General features: G+C 31.8%; 2 protein-coding genes across 3 annotated transcripts; one reads left to right on the top strand and one right to left on the bottom strand.

The window, feature by feature from the left end:
• Positions 1-805: 805 nt before the first annotated feature.
• On the bottom strand, positions 806-2,963 carry LOC115965751 (SNF1-related protein kinase regulatory subunit gamma-1-like). The gene is made up of 3 exons (XM_031085044.1): positions 2,661-2,963; positions 1,852-2,015; positions 806-1,309 (listed from the first exon to the last, which is right to left on the bottom strand). The coding sequence occupies exons 1-3, from the start codon at positions 2,862-2,864 to the stop codon at positions 1,015-1,017; spliced, it is 663 nt and encodes a 220-aa protein (XP_030940904.1). The 5' UTR covers positions 2,865-2,963; the 3' UTR covers positions 806-1,014.
• Positions 2,964-12,519: 9,556 nt separating this feature from the next.
• Positions 12,520-15,325, top strand: LOC115965730. 2 transcript variants are annotated; one of them, XR_004086145.1, is made up of 5 exons: positions 12,520-12,726; positions 14,158-14,268; positions 14,355-14,474; positions 14,570-14,671; positions 14,780-15,325. XR_004086145.1 is itself a non-coding variant. In XM_031085027.1 (5 exons), the coding sequence occupies exons 2-5, from the start codon at positions 14,221-14,223 to the stop codon at positions 14,897-14,899; spliced, it is 369 nt and encodes a 122-aa protein (XP_030940887.1). In that variant the 5' UTR covers positions 12,520-12,726; positions 14,158-14,220; the 3' UTR covers positions 14,900-15,325. The 2 variants fall into 2 exon arrangements, 1 of the variants encoding a protein (XP_030940887.1); XM_031085027.1 differs by having other exon boundaries at positions 14,158-14,247.
• The last annotated feature ends 1,965 nt before the right edge of the window (positions 15,326-17,290 follow it).

Raw genomic sequence — 17,290 nt, forward strand, 5'->3', positions numbered from 1 at the left:
ATATAGAGAACAGACCATTTAGTACGGAGAACAAGTTATCTAAGTATTTCTCACCTCAACTTGGTCTAGTTTCCTATTATTTTCCACCTCTACTTGAAGAAGGAAAAAATTATTAAATATGCAGAACTTTTCCCACTTTGTAGTGGCATGAGTGGTTAGGTGTAATATTTTTCCTGACTCTGTGTGTGCGTTTTTCACCTCTACTTACAAAAGAAACAAAAAATCTAAATATGCAGAAATGCTCCTACTTTGTAGCAATGCGAGTAGTGAGGTATAATTTTTTTTTTTTTGGATTTGTGGGCGTGTCGCGTTCTCCAATCTCATCTAGCTCAAAAAAGGAAGAGATCATCCTCAATAATAATCTTAAGAATTGATTCCACTTTGCCACCTAAATTATTGGTTTAAATTTAATCCAACACTAAACTTTAAAACTAAGCAATGAGTCACTAATTGATTGATGATTGGCAAAATACTCGACGTTGTTAACAATTTCTGTCAAACGAAAAATTCTGAAATCAAGAAATGTCCAAAAGGTGAATTATGATCTTATGAATTTTCTATTAAAATTTTGGATTGGCAAAAAATTGTTTCATGGCACAAGGAATTTTGCATTAACTATGGGGGCAAAGCACAATTAACCCATAATCTTAAATACATAAATATATCAACCAAGTGGTTGAATGCTTGGTTTATCATTGGGATCAGGCTATTGATGATAACCATCAAAGCACAGTGGAATAATCTTTTTAATATAAAACATATCCCCTGTCTAACAGAGTATTGAGATAAAATGGACAAATGTAGATGAAGAAGGGATCTCTTTATTAGATTGTAACACTGGAAAAATATACAGAAAAGTTAACTCAGTCACACTGGGGTAAAATTAATTACAAGTGCTTGCCTATGTTACAATCAACATAATCAACCCATCTACAAGAAACCAAAGGACAAGGAGAGATCATTACAAGGAAACAAAACTAGCAGAAAAGTTGTCAATCGATGTTATTCTTGATGTTAAACCCTGCTGTTTTGGGGCAGTGGCAGAGCACCATCAAAGAAATCGCCAAAGTAGCCACGGGGCTCATGTACTAGCTTTGAGATAATGTCTCTCAGTGTGATAACTCCCTCTAGATTCCCATCATTATCAACAACATATATCCGGTGAAACTTCTCAGAATCAAGAAGATGAATCAATTCTTTCATGTGGTCCCTTTTGCACGTGATCATGCCAGTCACTAATGGGCAGTTCTCATGATTTTTCTCTAAGTAACTTCTAACGGCTGTCAGGTAGTTCTTACCCGTGATAGATCTGTTATACATGTCAAATGAGTGCCACAAGTGTCTTATTGATATAACACTGTATGGAGAGCCTAAATTTTTTTGATGAAATTGCATACTTTCCTAGCCTAATTTTTTTTTTTTTTTTTTTTTTTTTTTTTTTTTTTTTTTTTCAACAACTTCGTATTAATGTTTATTGACTTAAAATGAGAACAAGATTTATGATGCACAAAATAGACTATTAGTCAAATTTATAAGCCAATCATGTACGCAAACAAATGAACTAAATCATGCCGCATATATCAAAGGATCATGGAGGTTGGCTGGTTTTGAGGGTTCCACAAGGACCATGAATATGACTGAGTTTTATTGTTTATGAGCTCCTTCAAAATTTTGGCAATCAATTTTGTTGTAATGTCATTAATTCTAGGGATTGCAAGAGGGCAGGTAGAGTTATCCAAGTAATCCACTTGCTGCCATCACTAATTATTTCCTTTAGAACTTCAAGGATCAAACATAAGACATAACAGTAACAAAAGATGCACAATTTTGGAAATTAGCTCAGCTACAAACCTACAATCATGGTAGATTTCTGGAGCAGTTAGCAAGAACTGAACATCTCTTAAGCTTATATTACCCACTGCCCTGCTACTCCCCTTTTCAATAACAGGAATCCCTCCAATCTTCTTTTTCCTCATCAACTTAAATGCCTGGAGCACCGGTTCATCCTCATGGACCTACATTAAAAATTAATCTTATTAGAGAATTTATTAAGATGTGAACATGCGTCTAGGCTAATCCTCATCCCAATAATTATCAAGTTTCCTGCCCATGAATATCTCTAATAGCTCAAATATCATTGATAAAACATAAAAGACATTTTCTTAGCAAATGACGGCAAGCAATCAAACCCTTTTTCACCACGGAGCTTTTTGGTAGACCAAGTCAGGATAAAAATAAAATTGAAAATCCTCACAATTTATTTATTTTGTGACGAGTGCAGGTTATGGGACAAGAATGCATATTGAGCTAACACACCATCCCAAGAATGTATATAGAGTTAACACACCATAATAAACACTAACAAAGCACACAGCAATTTCTATTTAATCTAGTTACATTGATCTGTTTTTAAAATCCTCACAATATATATATATATATATATATATATATATATAGCTTAAAGGTTAAATGTATCAACAAAAATACCTTAAAATAAATGCAACTTCCAATTCCAAATATAGATGTATGTTTTAAGATTGATCTCTTAATGCATAAAAACTTTGTATAATTATGGCTTTACAAGCAAAGGTTAAACATTATGGTGAGAATGAACATAACAAACTTAGTATCACAAACATAAACTGAGAAGAGAAATACACCTTGATATTACTATTTGGTGTCATCACTGGAAGTCTGAGCTCAGATAATCTCTTGGTTCCCCAACTTTCAAACCATTGAAGTGCAGCACATTCTGCTAGCATATGAATGACAGCAGATTGTATGATGATGTTTTCAATTTTACCTTCACCCAAATCAACCATAGGAACACTTTTCATTTTATACTTTGAAAGCAGCAAGAGCATAGTAAGAAATGAGTTGGATGTTTGCAAAGCAAGAAATGGGGCCCAGCGGAATGACCCAGAGATGTCTCGAACCTGTATGCTAAATAGTTAATAAGCATTCTGGGATTTTATGCCCAAGAAGCAAAAAAGGAAAAACAAGTTGGGATGGCCAAAGCTAGTGTGTGTGAGTAGCGAGGTGTAATATTTTTCTTGAGTTTGGGTGTGTGTTTCACCTCTACTTACAAAAGAAAAAAAAATCTAAATATGTAGAACTGCTCCTGCTGTGCGAATAGTGAGGTATAATTTTTTGTTGAGTTGTGCGTGTACATGCTCATGTTCTTCAATCTCCTCTAATACAAAAAAATAAAAAATAAAAAATAAAAAAATAAAAATAAAAATCCCCTTGTAAGATCATTGTGAAGAGTGTGGTTAGTTTAAGTCTAAAGACCCATCACTTCTGTGAGTGTAATGGGATTGGCTTGACACAAACACTACATGGTGCTAAAATGGTCATGCGTCGGTCTAGCACTGGACGGAAGCATTGCCTGTGTGTAACATATCAGTAAAAAGTTATGTACGCAATACACACGCATACAAAACGGTCTGATTTAGATTATAATTTTGAAGCTTGGGATAACCATCAAATCAACTACAAAGCAATCAACAAAGAGGATGTAATTCAATCCTTTATTTTATGTAAATTCAACGAGTCAATGTGAGAGATTCTGCCGTGTGTTAACAAAGATTGAGTTCTGAATGAATCGCAGATTCTCTGCCATTTAAATTATGAAACCTATTAGGTGTCCCAACAGAAGCTGCTCCTAGCATACTTTAGCAATGAATTGTACGTATCAATTGTTTCATCTAATCCAGTAGCTAGGTCCTTTTTGCCAGTTTGGGCTGGAAATTATGACAAATACGTGGGATTGTTGCCGTATACTAGTCATTCATGGATTTTTATTGTTCTATCATTATCAGTTGAAGGAAGGTACTGTAGGAATCACAAGCCACATTTCTACCTTTATTTAAATGCCAATTTTATTCAAGTTATTTTGAGTAACTTGTAAATGTAGTTCAACAACTTGAAAGTAAAGTCGCAAAGCACCAAGTGGAAGATAGACGGGTTCTGTCTTGTAACTACCGATCCCCCACATGCTTTTAGACAATTGTGACCCAAAAAATTGCCATGCCTGTTCCTGAAACTCTTGGATCTATATGATTCTTATGAGAGGGATTGGACATAAATGTCAGTTGTACGTTGTAACTTAATTCGACATTTCATCCATCCATAATCTTTCGTAGCCATTAGCTATATTGCAAGGCCCATATGACTTGATCAGTTGATCCAAGACGGCCTCCTTGCTACGTTTGGTATTCCATTACTGCATGTACAGATTTTAGTCTTCCAATTGTGAGACTATATCCATTAGCAATTATCAGTCTCATGGACCACTCATACCACTCATATGAGGAGGTATATATATGATGCATAGGATGCATAAGTCCTCCTTCTCACACCTTCATGTGAGAAGCAGGACTCATATATCCAATACATGAGGTATTTTTCCCTCTCGTACATTGTTTGTCAAATCATACAATTGGGCTTCTGGCTAAAATTCCTATTTTGGTCCTTTAAAAAAACATAATCTTTTAGTTATCCCAAATCAGCTTATGATCAAATTTATGGATTTCAATTAAATTGATGGATACAATCTCTTGTGTGCGGTTTGAAACCCACTTTTATATTTTATATTCACCTTTAAGACCAAAAACAAACAAAATAATTTATCTTTGATTATTCAACACTACTCGTTCCTATCAAGGAAGTCAATACTATACTAGTACCAATTGTACTGGACATTAAACCAGTATTGGTACTATAAATGTACTCGATGAAATACCAAGTTGTACATACAATAATAGGATGTTTCCAGTGTTTTGGCTAGTACAATATAAAAAATTGTAAAAAAAAGTGTTATTTAAACTAATATATTTTATTAAAATACTTAAGTTATATTTAGGGTAGTCATAAAAAAAGGTTATATTTAGGCTCATAAATATGTGGATTTTAAATTTCTATGTTGATAAACATAAAAATTAATAATTTCATACTTACAAAAATAATACAAATATATATATAAATATATAGAATTATATAAATAGCGGAAATTCTAAAATAATACACTGGTATCGAAATATTTTATTCCCTTGGCCAAACCCAAACGACCTACAGCACAAAATTGACTCTCTTTCTTCCTATAAAGATTGAGATTATCATGCAATTACCACCCATGTGAGTTACAAAGTTGATAAGATAAAAAAGTTTAAAAGGTTAAAATATTTTACCCAATTAACTTTTACATCTCAAGTGGGGGTGGTAATTATATGGTGCAACAACCCTAGTAACTGCATCAGGAAAAAAAAATACTACTTTTTTTTTTTTTTTTTTTTTTTGTATTATCCCAGAGAAAACACTACATTAATGCATATTATATGCATCATGCATGCAAGCATCGATACTATAACATTGACATCCAATGCAAATTAAAAGATGCAGACTGTTAGTTTACCGATTGGGCCAATTAATCAACTCTCTCTCTCTCTCTCTCTCTCTCTCTCTATATATATATATATATATATATATATCTTATGCAAGAGCACATGAGAATCTATTATGTGGCGCATTCCTTGAGATTTTATTTAATTAGTCTTCTACCTCAACAAATGTTGAATTTATATTAAAGTATTAGCTTTTGGATTAGCCAATGGAAAAATGCGTATATTAATTAATCATAGTTGTGCATTAGTGATGCATATTAGAGGGATTATATGATTATTTTTATAAATTTTATATAATGAATTATTTTTATTTGTGATTACTAATAGGATAAACACTTTTATTTTATTATATTAATTATGTTAAGTGGTGCATTAATTATTTAATTATAATGGAATTCTACTATCATTTTTCTAAGATTTGTATGAGAAACAATTAATCTAAAATATGATATTCTTACTCAAATTTAATTACTTTTGCAACAATTGAAATAAGTCCATAAAAAAATAGTATTAACACACAATCAAGAATGTAAAGAAAATAATTGAAGGATATTCGCATTTTGATTTTATCAAAACAACATTTGCATTCTTTTTTTTCTTTTTTTGAGAAGTATGTTTGCATTCTTGAGTATGAATGAAACTTGTCTATCTATATCAACCACCATATCATATGATTTTCAAATCTATAAATACATATAGTATGAACATATCACTACGGCACCCTATTTGTCTTTTTATTTTGTCTATAAGATAGATTACAAAATATTATAATTTTTTGAAAGGAAAATTGTTGAAATATTGGAGGAAACTAGTAACAAGATTCACGCACATTATCCAAGAAATTGGTAATTTTGATTTCATGAGCAAAGGTCGAGCAATAATTTGAAGTCTCTTGATAAGTGATTCAACTAAACCATTTTGAGTATGTGTATGGGCAACAAGATGTTCAACATCAATTTCAATTGACATACGATAGTCATCAAAAGCTTGAAATGTGAATTTACCAGCATTATCTAAATGAATTTTCCTAATTGGATAATCAGGAAATTGTGCTCGCAACCTAATTATTTGAGCAAAAAGCCTAGCAAATGCAACATTTCTAACAGAAAGTAGACATATATGTGACCATCTAGTTGATGCATCAATTAAAACCATAAAAATACTTAAATGGACCACAAGGTGGGTGTATTGGTCCACATATATCACCCTGAATTCTTTCTAAAAAAGATGGACATTCAACAACAATCTTTGAATGTGATGGTTTGGTTATTAATTTACACCTTGAGAACATGCACTACATGGATAATTACTAGGTTTTGGTTTTTTAAGGGATGTCTGTGAGAGTTTTTAATAGTTTGAAAATCATTATTGTACTTGGATGTCCAAGATAATCATGCCAAAGCATAAAAACCTTTGGGTTTGAACGATTATTGCAATATTTGTTTCAACTATATTGTAGTATTGTTAGGATTAGTGTCCTTAAATTCTATTGTATGATGCTATGTAGAATATTATGTATGACTTAATATTGTAATTAATAAAATTGTTTTATTATTATCTGAAATAATGGTAACATGAATATTCGGACATTGTCATATAGCCCATAAGATGCATAGTATATAATTTATGTGAAAAGTCAAAGAAGATATAAATTACAAGTTCTTTGTAAACTCAGAATTTAATTCGTAGTCATTGATGAAATTGGGCGTTTCATCTGCGATGACTATAACATATTAACTACGATGATTTTTCTTTATCATGGAAGTGGTGACTTCTAGTTGATATATTGATATGTTTTAAGAATTAAAACATATTGAACTGGACCGTTATGAGATTTATTATTCTCCTAACGACTGTCAATTAAATAATAAATTTCATGACTTATAATTACATGAACTCTTAATCCTAAGAGAATAATGGACTTGATCATGAAGTGTATGTTTCTTTGATGTATCAGGAGTGAAATCTAAAGTAACAGTCAAAATCTCAATATGTTAGGCAGCCACATTTAGTGTTGATGGAACATATATTCTCAAGATGGAATTCATAATCTCTTAATAGAGATACAAAATATTTCCTTGAGATAAGTTTAATGAGTTGTTATTCAGAATGTTAGGCTTAACTACTTTAGTAAATAGTTACTAAAGTATATATTTATGAAATTGGATTTCATAAATATATGTTGAATAACTTGAAAGATTAAACCAGGTACTCAAGGATTAAGATGTAGTAATTCACAAAGTGACAATCTTCATTCTTGGCTTTGTATTACTACGAATATTTTTTTTTTTTTTTTGAGAAACTATTACTACGAATATTTTATGAAGGGGTTTGCATGTACAATAAAGTCTTGGGATATAATTTATTAATAAAGCCTCGAGTGCAATTATATTTATATAGTAGTATTAAATATAATTAATGGTAACTTTGGATTTGTCAAGAGTTGACAGAAAAGCCCAAGGCCCATTGGAGCTAGGTTCTTATTTGTTCCATTTTGGTTCCACTCCAAGCCACACACTAAAACCGAATTGGGAAGGCCTAAAAGGCTAGCCCAATTAGATAATCAGATATGTAGAGAGAAATATACAGAATTTTATGAACATGAAATGGTTTGTATGTTGGTAAGGCACTTCTTCATTCTCTCTAAAAAAAACATACACACATAACTGATTGAGAGACCAGACTTCTTGGGCATCAAGTGGAATTGGAGTGAAGATTAAAAGCATTCCCAAATACTCTTCATCTTTGGTTTTGAATTTCACCCCATTAAGGTACACTCTCTTATTCTTATATTCTGAAATTTACATACTATATGTTGTCAATTGTGAATGAAGTAGCTCCGTTAATTTTCTGCTGCGTATGTTTTGTATGCGATATAAACATGTATATTTCCAACAAATATAACCCAAAAGAGAAAATAGGCAATTTTTCTAATATGAGCTTCTGACTCGATACTATTGAAATAATATAAAGAAAATTTTCACTACCTTTGTTATTGGTTTCAATATGATAACCATTATAACGTATATTCTTAAAGATAAGTAAATTTATGCTTGAGTAAGAAGAATATAAAGCATCATCAATACAAAGTTTTGTGCCATTTGGCAACATGACAATCGCTCTTCCAGAGCCTTCAATTAAGTTCGATGAACCTAATAGGTATTGACATTGGCTTTGCACAATTTTAATTTTGAAAATATTTTTTATCTTTAAGGATCGTATGAGTTGTTGCATTGTTTACTAGACAAAAATCTTCCCTAGTCATCTTGGAATTCATTTTACCAATAGGACCCATGCATCTTCATAAATGCAAAACATAAATTAAACTTTATTACTTTAAACGTAAATAAAACATATCAAAATAAAAATACTTATTACATTGCCATAATATAAAAAAAGAAAAATAATTAATTGGTATGGACATTTCCATCACCAATCAAATATTAAATTTTCCATCAACATCCTCAAAGAAATCAAAGACATCAGATTAGTCATATCCACTCCATTTGAAAGGTCAAGATAATTCATGGGATCTGCAAGATCATTATGATCAACAAAGTTTGTTTCAATTCCCTTTCCCTTTTCTTTCATGGAGGCTTGGTACAGATCTACCAAATGTTTAGGAGTACGACAGGTATGTGACCAATGACCTTCCATTCCACACCTATAACACTTATTTTCATGATCCTTTGACGATTTTCAGCAACAATTCATTAATTTGTTAAGCCATTAGAAGACATAACATTAGTTCATAACATATGCATTTAATATTGCTACTGCAGGAGGACATTCAAAACATGATATACGTGTCTTCTATTATATAATTTTAATTGTGGGTTGATTTTAAAGTGCCAGATTAATTCACTTGCACCTTTAGTTTATTACAACTTTAGTCATACTGAGCTTTTAAGATGATCAAGTTCTTCTAGAACTTGTAATTCTCCTAAGGGGTCTTTTATAGTAAAGTACTCAGTTTTTATGTATAAAACAACAAATAAAAATTATTGCTTTTGAACAATCCTTCTGGGATACTCTGTTGCAATCCATAATAATATCTTCAGGATTTATTACATCAACATAGATCTCATCAAGATTCATTACTTCCAAATGAAATCTTAGTATCAAGGATCCTACATAGGGTTGTAAATGAATCAAGCCAATCATGAACAACTCGGGCTCGGCTTGATAAAAGACTTGTTCATGTTTGTTTGTTTATAAATAAGCCAAGCTTGAGCCTTAGTTTTAGGCTTGTTTAATAAATAAGCCGAGCCCAAGTAAAAAAATTTGTTCACGAACAAGCTCGTGAGTTATTAGGCTTGATACACAACAATTCAAGCATAGACTCATTTATAAGTTTATATGTGTTAGCTAAATATATTCATTACACATATCTTAATAATGACATGACCAACAAGAGACCATTACCTATATTACCTTAATTTTTTCCTTCCCTTTAAACTAATAAAGAACCACTTTAGACTATAGTTACATTTAAAAATAAATAATTAATTAAGTAGGCCACATATGATTCTTCCCTATCAATCATCTAAAGTAAAGTTATAAAACATGTTCATATTTTCTCATTCATAATAATTACAAATAGGTATTTTTCTAGTCCTTCACCATCTAACATGAATGTAAAAATTGTATTTTGAACAATTACTGAACCTGTAAATAAGGAATGATGAATGAATGAATTTAATTACGTAAATTATTAATTTGAATAATAATTAATCATAAGTAAGACTAGATGCATGATAAAATGAGTATACTATTTTCTTTTTTCTTAGTTTTAGAGATTTAAGCATTTAATAATGTAATTTTTTTAAATCTCAATCTCAAAAACTTGACTTGAGCTCAAGTTTGAGCTTGATATTAAGTTTGAGTTTGGCTTGACTAATTAATCAAGTCAAGCCAAGCCAAGCTCAAACTTTTTGACTTTCCCATGAGCTCAAGCTCAAACACTCTTTTTAGGCTTGTCAAAAGCTCAAGCCAAGCTCGAGTTTTTGATTTTTCCTAACAAGCCAAGCTTGAACATGCATTACTCAACAAAGCTCGGCTCGTTTACAACTGGATCTATGATAAGAAATGATTGCCTAAAATATATAATTACAAAAGAAATTAATTACGTAATTACATAAGAAATTTAAACTTTGTAAGGTTTGAAATCTATATCAAATATATAATTACAAAAGAAATTAATAACTAATTTTTTTATACATAATTTTAATGAAACAATACTACACATACATATTCAAAAGTTGATTGTAATGAAACAATACATTCACATTCAAAATTTATCAATATACGTTACATATAGCTATTGCTATAATTGAGTTGGTTTATCACTAATCATTTTAACAATATATATATATATATGGAGAGAGAGAGAGAGAGAGAGAGAGAGAGAATGTGAGACCCATAGATTTTTTTTTTAACCAATTAAAATAATCACTAAAATTATAGGCATAAAATGTAATAACAAAGAGATAAGATAAACACTAATTCTTAGGAAGAAAAGAAAACTTACAGTAAGTTAAGAGGACAACACAAATAACTTTTGATGTTTCAAGAACAATATGATTACAACTTCCTTTTGAAATTGGGTAGTGACTCATGCTTATAACGTGTTGTGAAATAATAGAAATAGAAAAGACAAAGTAAGAAAACAAGAAATATATATTAATAAACTCTTGTATTCAAGTGGTCATCCACAATCCTTTGGTATCTCTTAAATGTGTACAATAACAGTAAAACAATCCCACATATATATAAGATCTTAAAATACTTGTAGTATTTATGGGATAAGGTTTCAATAATGAGTACAATTATGAATATACATCTCCCTTATAGACTTTAAACATTTCAAACTTTACCCAACCCAAATAACCATTTCATTGCCCAAACTTTACACATTCCAATCAGATTTTATTTCTAACATATATATATATATAAAAGCAAATTGTGGACCTAGTTGTAATTGAATTCGTATTCCTCGATGATTTGGATTTTCAAGTGGCCTTTAATACATGATAAGCCATGTAATTCTTTAATCTTCTCAGACTTTACACATCCCAAATAACCATTTCATTGCCCAAACTTTACACATTCCAATCAAACTTTATTTCTAATATATACATATAAGCAAATTGTGGACCTAGTTGTAATCGAATTCGTATTCCTTGATGATTTGGATTTCCAAGTGGCCTTTAACACATGATAAGCCATGTAATTCTTTAATCTTCTCAAATAAATAAATAAAATCTATCTTTATCTGCATCGAATTAAGGAGACATCAAGTCATCCAATTATTATGAAAAAAAAAATTTTAAAAATTAAAAAAAAAAAAAAAAAAAAAAAAAAAAAAAAAACCCGCAACATTGAGGAGAATTTTCAACCAAATCACCATTAACGGGTTAGGAAATTTTCAATTCTAACTTTTCAAAAACAACAAAATTGGTCGAAAATTTGAATACTTTTAACTTAGTAAATTGGATGGGTTAGTTTAACTTTAATAAAGTGTTGAATAATTTGTCCATTTGGTTTGCATTTTAGAATCACGGCGTTTGCATCTAGCCTTTTTTTTTTTTTTTTTTTTCTTTGACTAGTGCCTCTTATACTGTTCATGAGACATGAACAGTACATTAAGGTAAATGAACAGTATTTTGTGACTGTGATCAGTAACCGAAAATTATTTTTTTTATTATTTTTTATTTTAAATTTTCAACAAAATAAATAGTATCTAAATGCACACTTATACTAAATTTTTTAAAATTATTTTACCATTTACTTATAAATTTAATAAGTTGTACTTTTAAAAATCCTATAAACCATTTGTATGAAATCATAGATACACTTTTCTAATTCAATTACAAAATTAGGATCCAACTAACGGATGTTAAGGATTGACCTCCCAAAGTAACCACATAACATACATACTAATTAGAACTTAATGCTCTCAAAAATGACATTCATATACGATTGACCTTCCAAAGTAATAATTATGTAAGACTTAACTTTTTGTCCTATGTTTTGAATTAAATCTAACGGAACTTAAGCTTGGGTTAAAAAAATAAAAATGATTTAAAATAAATAAATAAATAAAATGTGAGAAGTCCTTCAGCTCACTCGGCGACTCAGAGTCGCGACCCACAGGACTCGCTCGACAACCACCTGGTCGATCTGGAGATGAAGCTCCAGATGGTCTCCGAGGAGATCGCCGCCTCGCTTGAGGCGCAGAGCGCGACGTCGTCCGATTGCGCGACGACGCCACGCCGCTTCGATCCGTTCCGTCGCCGCCGGAATCCTCCAGAAGCTCAAGAAGGTGCATTTCTTGATTTTTTGTTTATTTTATATATATATATATATATATATACACACACGAATGAATATTCGGTTCGGTTTTTTGAACAGGTTAGAGAGTTTTGCATTGTGAGATTTGCGTGACTTTTCTATTCATTGTTCCCTGGATTTTGTAGTGCCAATCGCAGTTGTTTGATTTTTGTTGTGGTATTGTTTGGTTACTGAGAAAATGTGCCAAATCTTAGGAGAATTAGAGAATGCATGGTTATATTTGCGTTGCTTGGTGGATCGGACTGTATCATTGTTCAGTTTGAACCAATTACAGTTATAAATCAAAAAAATTTATATTTTTGTCACGGTATTGTTTGGTTACTGAGAAATGTGGCAAATTAGAGTTATGCATTATTAGATCTGCGCTGTTAGTGGTTGAGAGTGTATAATTTTTCACTGAATTGTGCCAATTACGACGACTTTTTAAAATGTTATTGTGGTGGTAATATTTAGTCACTGAGGAAATGTGCCAAATATACGGAGACTAGAGTTTGCATTATTAGATTTGCAATGTTCGGTGGATTAGAGTGTATAATTGGTCACCGAATTATGCCATTTAGAACTTCTTGTGTATATTTTATCAGGTATTGTTTGGTTATTGGGGAAATGTGGCAAATTTAAGGAGATTAGAGCTTCAGTAGATGAGTGTATCATTGCTCTTTGAACTTATTCGCTAAATTTTGCCTATACAAGCATTTGATCTCATTTCTCCTTAACAAATCTAAAGGTGGGTGTTATAGATTTGTGTTAGAATGCTGTTAGTTTAGTTTGACCGATGAGGAAATGTGACTAAAAGGGGAGGCATTGAGGCACTGGGGTTTTTATTATTTGGGAGTTGAGAATATGCATGTGCTATGTATAATGAGGGTAATAGAATTGGGGCTCGGTTTAGGCAACCTTCTAATTATAGGAAAACTCAAGGAAAATAAACATGGGATTAGAAATTAGAAATTGAAATACCTCATTTCTAGATCTTTTTGAAATTGATGCCATCTTGGCATTTAATTTCTGGACATATCAAAAAACGTTAATTGAGTTCTTCAACATAGCAATATCATGAGAAGGGCAAGTGACAGCTTGCAGAATCTCTAAATTCTTAAGAGGAGATTGTGAATAATATCATCATCAAGTTTTTGGGTTCTTTGCCTGGCTTTGAGTGGTTTCATCATAGCACATGGATACAACATGTGCTTAACAGTGACTTTCTCTTATATAATATATTTATTTTGGCTTAAGTTTGTTTTTGTAATTTTTTTTCTACATTTATTTACATTGTGCTACTGATCCTTTCTGGTGGATAGCATCTGCCAGCAAGATATCAAATTTATCCAAATTTAGATGGATATTACATGGCAAGATGCTCTCTCTCTCTCTCTTACAACCATTTTGTTGTCATCTTCAGGCCGAGGGAACCTCAGCAGAATCTATAGCTGCCCTCGCTATAGTTGATACCGTCAAACGGAGAATGGAAGCTGCGTATGAGACTTTGCTGGTAGAATAATCCTGGTTTCTTGTATGTGTTAGTCATAGGAGTTGATAAAGTGTAGTAAATGAAGATTGTTTGTTTAATTAGGTATACTTATTTGCATGTAAGAACAGGATGCTGCTGGGTTAACTCAACTAAGTTCTACTGTGGAAGATGTTTTTGCCAGTGGTGATCTTCCTCTGGCTGCAGAAACCTTGGCTAATATGAGGCATTGCTTGTCTGCTGTTAAGGAGGTAACATTTTTTTCTGAGTGTTACATCAAGTAGTGGGTTTGATATTCATGAAGTTTTACCATTTGACTTTTTCTCCTTCAACTCCTTCATTTTAGATCGCTGAATTTGCTAATGTTAGGAAGCAACTTGAGGTCTTAGAAGATAGATTAGATTCAATGGTACAGCCTCATCTAACAGATGCCATATCCAACTGCAGGGTCAGATCTTCCTGCAGAACCTTGTCTTCTCATTTGTAGCGATCTGTTTCTCAACTACTTGTCTTACACATGATAGATTATTTTGTGTTTCCACTTATTATTATGCAGGTTGATGTTGCTCAAGATTTGCATGGAATCCTCATTCGAATGGGAAGATTGAAGTCTTTAGAGCTACATTATTCAAAAGTTCACTTAAAAGTCCATAAAGCAGCTCTGGGAAGATTTTGACTCAAGACAGCGAACTAGTAAGCTTTCTAGTGAGAGGAATGAAGTGGAAAGGCTATCAAGTAGTAACGAGTTTCAATCAAGTTCACCTTCAATTTCTTTCTCCAGTTGGTTGCCAAGTTTCTATGACGAGTTGCTACTCTATCTTGAGCAAGAATGGAAGTGGTACAGTTCATTCTTCTTTAGAAGCCTTAATATTTAGTCACATTTTGTGAAGAGTTGTTTGTTCAAAAGTATAGAAATAGACTGATTATTTCTTTATAAATTTCATGATAACATCACATAAAATTGGTTGCCATTAACAGCTGAAGCTAGTTATTTTTGTGAGGAAAAGGATTGTATCCATTTTTCTTTTAAATGAACATGGTCTATTACATGATCATTTTTTAGTTTTTAAAAATCTAAAGGTGTACATGGTGTCAGGTCATTTAAAGTTAGTTATAATTCCTTTTTTGGTGGGTCCAATCTTAAATAATGTGGCACCTTGTCTCTTGGATTTCTTCTCAATATGTCATTATGAGAGTATATGATTCTCTTCGCAATTTTCAATAGAATGTGCGTTCCCTTTTGATTGACACTTGCTATATATGAGAAAGTTCGCCGTAGTCCTATTTAGTGGTAGTTTTTTTTTTTTTTTTTTTTTTTGGCTAAACCCTATCTAGTGGTAGTTTGAACTACTAATCTTCCACCCTTTCATATAGTGTTTGTTGCATGGTTCAATTGGGCTTAGGCAGAAGACCTATTTTGGTCCTTGGAAGAAACATAAATTTTTTTAAGAGAAGAAACATAATCTTAGCTACCCCAAATCTGTTAGTAACTTAATAATCATATTTTTGGGTTTCAGATAGATTAATGGTATAGTCTCTTGTCGTTGGTTTGAATACCATCTAAAAGATATGGTGATAGTAAAAATAATTATTTTTTGCTAAACCCTAATTAGTGGTAGTTTGAACTACTAATCTTCCACCCTTTCATATAGTGTTTGTTGCATGGTTCAATTGGGCTTAGGCAGAAGACCCTATTTTGGTCCTTGGAAGAAACATCATTTTTTTTAAGAGAAGAAACATAATCTTAGCTACCCCAAATCTGTTAATAAGCATATATTTGGGTTTCAGATAGATTAATGGTATAGTCTCTTGTTGTTGGTTTGAATACCTTCTAAAAAATATGGTGATAGTAAAAAAAATTATTTATAAGTTTTAAATATGATAATATCTATTAAAAAAATTCAAAATTTAACGCAATCAAATGAGAACCACCAACAAGGCATTATGAGGTCGTGGATTACATGCTCCTAATAATTAACAAAACACAAGGGAATGGTATGGAACTCAGTTGTTGGTAGTCCCAGACAATAACCCATCAGAATTTTAGTCAAAGTTAAATGGACAGAATTTCCTTCAATCCACTTAAATGGCAACTTAAAAGACAATTAACTTGTATTTATAGTCACATGACCAACTTAATGATCATGTCATTTGCTTAAGTGTTTTAATGCATGTGATTTAATACACGAGAATGGAGGCTCAAACCCAATTTGGAGGAATTCTCAAGTTAAAGCTGAGTTTTGCCTTTTTGTATTAAGATGTCCATTGAATTTGATCATTAAACTCCTATAGCTACACTTTTTTAGGTTTCTATCAATTTGGAACCTTTGACCCAAAAAAAAAAAGGACTGACTTTCATTTTCACGATATGTGTTACCCTATGAGGATATGTATTGTCTTTTATAATAATTATGAGCTAGGGTGTACAATTGGTAAGGGAGAGAACTACGTTTGATGCAAGTTTTCGTTGAAATTACGTTGTCTAGTTTGGTAGTCTCTAATGCATGCCTTGATTATTGCTTAGCCTTAGAATGCAAATTATTAATTTCAAGCAAAACTCAAGAACTAATTTTGCAACACAAACCACTCTTATTCATTTGCAAATCAGAGTGTGCTAACCTCATACCCCTTTCCAAGGAATAGAATTTGTACTAATCATGAAATTCATAAGATAATTAGAAAGTCAAACTAAATTGTTTGAGGAGTAACTATTGATCATACATTTTTAGGTTGCGTTGTTGCTAAATCAAAAGTGTGTGCTTTCTTCCACAACCAAGGAAAGCATAATGAAACTTGTTAGAGATTATCCTCAAGAATAATCTATCAATGCAACTAACATCCTCAAGTGCATCAACATCATCAAATGTACCAAACCAAGCCTATATGGAGGTCTGTGAGTCTTGGAAGTTCCACAATGACCATGAACATAAATCATTGTTTATGAGCTCGTTCAAAACTTTGGCAAATCAATCCCCGCAAACTCAACAATGCAATTGAGATCCTCAGGTGCATCAACATTCATCACGGGCACATTAAGAATTTTGTGTTGGGCTATTACTATTATCCA

Source organism: Quercus lobata, chromosome 10, assembly GCF_001633185.2.
Source record: "Quercus lobata isolate SW786 chromosome 10, ValleyOak3.0 Primary Assembly, whole genome shotgun sequence".
NCBI lineage: Eukaryota > Viridiplantae > Streptophyta > Magnoliopsida > Fagales > Fagaceae > Quercus > Quercus lobata.